Source organism: Phytophthora infestans, genomic scaffold (genome assembly GCF_000142945.1).
Source record: "Phytophthora infestans T30-4 supercont1.16 genomic scaffold, whole genome shotgun sequence".
Classification (NCBI taxonomy): Eukaryota; Oomycota; class Peronosporomycetes; order Peronosporales; family Peronosporaceae; genus Phytophthora; species Phytophthora infestans.
In genome coordinates, this window is record NW_003303743.1 from 1,937,302 (window position 1) to 1,943,438 (window position 6,137).

Below are 6,137 nucleotides of genomic sequence, written 5' to 3' on the forward strand. Positions count from 1 at the left end.
AATCCAGTTTTAAAGATACCATCCGTAACATTTTAATATTATTATATGTATCAATACATAAGTTAATAAATAACTTTGGGTTGTATTCCTGCACTGAATACATCTGCGGTAGGAACAGCGCGATCAAACGCTTAATTAAGAAAAAAAACTTTACACCAAATTTCTGCAAATGCTCACTCTTTAGTTGATTCAACCAGGAAGTTGGTTGGCTAACCGTGGTTACGGTCAAACCTTACCCGGGCGGGTAGGGCTAATCGTTTGCGACCTCTGAGTGATTAAAAAAACAGTGCTTCACGGGGTAGGCTATTATTGTAGGCCCTAGTTCGCAAATGCAAACGCGCTTTGCATCCACAACGGGGAAGAAGCTGCATGTCGCGTTTCGACTCACTCTGTGGTTAATCTAGTGTCCAAACCGCGTCCTTCATTCAGCAGTCAGCTCGCTATTTCACAACTTGCTTCCTTTCGGGAACAACATCTGAAGTGAAGGCTCTCGCTCTTGTGCTCACGCTTCTATCTGACAACAACCATGCGTCTCGCGTACATTATCGCCGTGGTGATTGCGGGTGCTCTACCCAGTAGCAATGCGTTGCATGCCGTCTATGATGCCAAGGCACTGAATGAACTCAAAACTTTACCCGATTTTGCCTCCACAAGCCACACGGACGGCAACCGTCTGCTACGCCGTGTCGATAATGAGGAATCTGAGACCGAGGAAGAGAGAGTACTCGATCTGAAGAATTCCGTGAAGAAGCTCAATCCCATTAACCCCCCAACGCCCAACGGTTGTACGTACAGCAGGAATCATGTTGTACGTACAACATGTTAAAAGTTGGGCTATTTTGTTGCAAAATATGGGCAAACTTGAGAATGCACAGGGCTGGGGTTGTTGAGATCAGTCTCTTTGGCAATAAACAATACAGATTCTCCCCTGGGTTGGTGGCTGAGAGCTCATTTCAAGAAAAGACCTGAAGGAGAGACACGTGTGCACGATGGCCCCGCCTCGAGAAACACGTCGCGAACGCCAGCAGTTCCTGCAACGTCTGGATGGCCGAACTGCGCACGACCGAGAGCGCATCAGGAAGGAGCATGCGGCGTACCTGGCTGGCGAACGAGAGGAGGATGCTGACTTCGGAGAAGATCCAGCACCTACACGCAGCGCGACAGCTCGTCCTCTGCTTCCGGTTCCAATCGGCAAAGATGCCTGTTACGTGCGTGCGCAGCGACGTTTGATCTCGCAACAGCAACGTGCTGTCGCCGCAAAGACGTTGGCAGGCTCCGGCAAGAAACGGTTGGCTGCTAGTAGGGACTTGAGCGACGATGATGAGGACTATGATCCCGATCGGTTCGACGAGGAAGCGGATGCTGATGCAGACGATGAGCGACTGGATGCAGCAGACTCCCCAGTCAAGACACGGCCGCCAAAGAGGAAGAAGAAGAAGACGGCCGCGGCGACCCCGACCAAGAAGGCGACCCCGACCAAGAAGGCGACCCCGACCAAGAAGGCGACCCCGACCAAGAAGGCGACCCCGACCAAGAAGCCACGAAAACCCACCGCGTCGCAAGTTGCTAAGGCAGCGGCAAAAGCAGCGAGGACAGCAGCTGCCGAATCGCGCTGTGAAGATTCGGCGAATGCCGAGGAACAAGGGAGCATCGCTTTGGCCGAGGCCAGGAAGAGATTGGAGGCGATTGGTGAAGCGAACAAGAAGAGGATCCGCCAACCAAGTGGGACACCAGAGAGGTACACCATGTTTTATGCTGTCAGATACTACATGTTCTCACGAAGTGTTGTTGTACGTTGCGCAGGTACATACAACATTTGGGACATACAACATGGATACAGCGTCGCTATGCTTTCCCTACAACGTCGTTATCGACAACATGTAAACAACATGAACAGCAGCTAACATATATTGTCTATCGACAGGGGTTCCACCGATCCTCAAGATACGTCAGAAGCACCGTCGCCTCGAACGTTGTCTGCAGCGCCTGCGCCACCCCCGCCTCCTGAATGTCCAGCTCCTGAATGTCCAGCTCCTGAATGTCCAGTTGCAGCACCAGAAGACGATTGGTACGTGGCAAAGTCTTTGATGCTGATTATGTATACTAACGTTGTGCGTATCATAGTGAAAGCTCAGCATCCATTTCCCAGACTCCTGTCCCCGACGCGGCAACCTCTACCCCTGTTTCGCCGACTTCTGCTCCAGCCTCGCTGTGTTCCGCTCCAATTTCACCTGAAAGAACGTCGGTCTCAGCCTCTCCTATCGCTGCCCCCGCTTTCGCTGACGAGTTTGATGCGTTGAACTCTGATTGCGAGGAAACAGAGACCGAGATTACGTTTTACGATGATGATGACGAGTGGAGTCGAGCGAGAAGTGAAGGTGAGGGCTTTGCGTCGGGTGAAGACTACAGTGATGAGGACGATAGTGAGGCTGGATCAGATACTATGAGTGCTGATGGAGAAGCAGCTGGTTCGACACAGCAGTGGAGCGTCTTAGAGAAGCCGGAAATGGTTTATTTTGTGATGGACGATGCCAACATGGCTGCCATGCGAGCTAACGGGTGGAACTTTGGTTCGTGACAATGAGGGGTGTAGCCTCCAACATATTCTAACATGATATATGATGTATATACAACATGTAGACCCAGACAATTTCCCGCCTGACCAACATTACCCAGGATTATATTCTGGGGAGTATGGACCAACCGACGAGGTACTGGCCCTGACACACTCACCGCTCAAGCTATTCTTCTTTTTCATGCCGAAGAGTTTGTGGAGACAAGTTGCAAAGGAAACCAATCGCTACTTTGTGCAGAACCTCACTTCACGAGTGGAGCGTATGTTCAGCTCGCAGAAGACACCTGCCAAGAAGTCCAAAGAGTGGTTTTTGCATCGCGAGGCCAAGAAGCGGGACGTCAAGCCGCACGAGATACTGCAAGCGCTTGGATTACTGATGGCAAGAATGCTGAACCCTCACCGCCGCAGGTTACGTGATCATTGGGGCACTAATGCAGTGGGAGCTATCCCACGGGGGACGTTCAACGATTTTTTGCCGCGAAACCGCTTTGAACACATCATGGGAAATCTTCACTTCACCAACAACGCAGACACGAGAGCAGCAACTGACCGCGCCTGGAAAGTCAGGTCTATCGTTGAAACGCTGCAAGAAACGTTTCCGTTGGGTTACAAAACGCCGCCGATCATATCATTTGATGAGGGCGTTCTACCTCTGAAGAACCGGAACAATCCTACGCGTCAATATCTCAAGGCGAAGCCTCACAAGTGGGGCACAAAGCTTTTTCTGACGTGTTGTGCAGATACTTCCTACTGTATGAGGTGAGATGACTGCGAGTCCTTGCGGACTCGCGGTTTTTTTTTTGACCAAGTCTATCATGTTGTATCTAATGTTGTATGCTTGTATGCTGTATCCTACAACAAGAAGACTTGAGGTGTATTGTGGCAAAGCGCAGCAGGTCCATGAAGTAGGCAACGTTCCAGACAGTCAGCGATCTGCAGATCCAAACACCGGGCCGTCAGCAGTTATCCGAAACTTGGAAGCTGTCCTGCCACCACCCGAAGATGACGTCTATCACATTGTAGTGACGGATCGATTTTATACGTCAGTTCAACTGGCGTTTCAACTACTACATAGGAATGTCTACAGTATCGGCACGATAATGGGTGACAAAGTGGGCTATCCTCAGCAAATTGTTGAAAAAAATCGAGACCGACCCAAAAGCATACCGCACGGTACAACAAGAATGGCAGTGGCAAAAGCTTGCCCCCTAATGACGGCTTTAGTGTGGTGGGATAGAAAACCCGTGCAATTCTTGGGGACTGGATCGAGCCGTGCGATGGAGGAGTGTCGTACGTATATGCAAAAGGAGTGCTGTTTCCTATTCATCTAATCAATGTTGTGCTTGTTATCAGAGAGGCGTACACGTGGAACACACGGCAGACGGACTGATGTCCCTTGTCCTGCTATGATTCGAGACTATCACAAATGGATGGGGGGCGTGGATGTCCATGACCAGCTGCACCTCCAGCGTTACTCGTTGCAGTTGCAGACTTGGTGCAAGAAATACTACAAGTCCATATTCTTGGGGCTTGTGGATGTGGCGATTGTGAATGCGTATATCATCTTTCGTGAGGCACATAAGCGAAATGGTGGGTCTCCAATGTCGCACGCAGAATTCCTAGTGGAGCTTTATGCCCAGCTGCTTGCTCTGACCAAGTACGACTTCGATGAAAGTGTAAGTCCTGATGTTGTATCTGTATCATGTTGGATAATGCTGACATATTGTATGACCCACATGCTGTATGTTGACAGCCAAGACCACAAGAGACCGCAGCTGGCGACGAGCTTCCACCCTTGCCACCTGGCCACGAACCTCGGGAATGTCCTGAGTACCAGATCGTGAAAGGCGTGCGCAAGCGCCGGCAGCGCCAATGCAAAGTGTGCGCAATTCTGAAGCGCCGGGTGGGAGAGCGTCGAGCCACCAAATACTATTGCGATGCCTGCAGCACTTCTGATAAAGCTCGGTACATACGAATTCGATATGGCTGAAACGACTACTAACTGTTGCTCATTATGTACAGCATGTATCTGTGTACTCGTATTTGGCCGCACCACTATCCTGGCAACGCTCTGAGCTGCCACCAGATCTGGCATCACAAGTGGGCAAATGGAGCCAAATGCCCCAGGGCGCGATGTGGACGAGGATTCCAGAATCGCGAGGCTGGAGGAAAGGTTAAGCGCCGCCGCCGAAGTAGTGATGGAGAGGAGGAGGAAGGTATTAGCGAGGGGAGCGACAGCGACAGCGTAGCGCACGACGACGACAGGGAAGGTAGCGAGACTGAGTGAGCCGATAACTGGTGGTGGATGAACGTAGTGCTGCAATATGTGCTTTTTCTTACTGTATTCAATTGATGTGTGTTTGGTTTCGCTTTTCGTTGTCTTCAAACCTCCCGGCTTTGCACCGGATTGATAGGCTTCGTACAGTCTCTTGATAAAAGATACATCGACACCTTTTTTTGAAACCTCCATCATGCTGGATGTACGCCATATTCAAGCAGTCTGCCGGTGTATATACAACTTTGATCTGGTGTACATACAACATGGTGACGGGATTTGCAGAAATTGTCTTGTTGTGCATGTACAAGAAAGGTGCTCGGAATTATACGAGACTATAGTAAAGTCAAGTGTTGCACGGTTTTACATGTTGGATGAGTACTATGTTGGATGATTTGAAATAACGTCAAAAAACGGCTTGGGCGTTGGGGGGTTAAAGCTTTGGAAAGGCGAAGGACAAGGCTAAAGAGATCGAGGAAAAGATCACGGATGCCGACTGAAAGAAGCTAGTTGAGCATTTGAAAATTCATGGTGACAAATGAAGCTAAGAGCTCCGCGGCAATAGGCTGGCTACCACCATTGTTACCAGCCTCAATTAAAAAATGCGATTCGATGTCTGTCCGACGTGATGGTGGCATTGACCACCAATCGAGTTGACGAAGCTATTATTCGTTTTTTACTAGTTAAAAAAAGTAATATCTTCTTTACCACGATAGCATCTCAAATACTAACATTTTGACGGGCTAATGTGATGTACTGCGTAGTACCTCGCAATGAAATTTCCAGCTTGCTATTAACTGAAGCGCTACTCGAACTGGCAGTCGCTCAAATTAGACATGTGTAATCGAACTGTGTATATTTTCTTATTTTACACTAAATTCGGAGCTGCCGTTTTTACCGGATGATGTGTACAGGAACACCGGTTTTTGTCAAAAAGCTAATGAGCTTAGCTTTTGCAGACAACGACCATGAAATTCGCTAAGTGTATTTAATATGTGCTGTAAATAATGCTGTTGCCAGGTCAAAAGATAGAAAATTAGCTTTGCAAGGTTATTAAATAAACTAGGGCTCTACACTTCAGGCTGGGAGGACGGTAAAAGCGGTGTGAAACTTATTATTTTAGCTAGTGTTCAGTACTTGCAAAAAACATAACGTCGTAGCTTAAACAACGAAATTTTAAAGGCGGAAATAGCACATTTTAATAAGATATAGAGGGGCTGCAAAGGCTGCTTCTTTAGTGGCAGGTCCGCTGCTGCGGGCCTGCCCGCGGCCTCATACCACAAAAGC

General features: G+C 48.9%; 1 protein-coding gene across 1 annotated transcript; it reads left to right on the forward strand.

Moving 5' to 3' along the window:
• Window positions 1-526: 526 nt before the first annotated feature.
• Window positions 527-826, forward strand: PITG_08949 (secreted RxLR effector peptide protein, putative; the record flags this gene model as incomplete). Its single annotated transcript, XM_002902945.1, has 1 exon — window positions 527-826. One exon carries the CDS (start codon window positions 527-529, stop codon window positions 824-826), a length of 300 nt encoding a protein of 99 aa, XP_002902991.1.
• Between the last annotated feature and the right edge of the window lie 5,311 nt (window positions 827-6,137).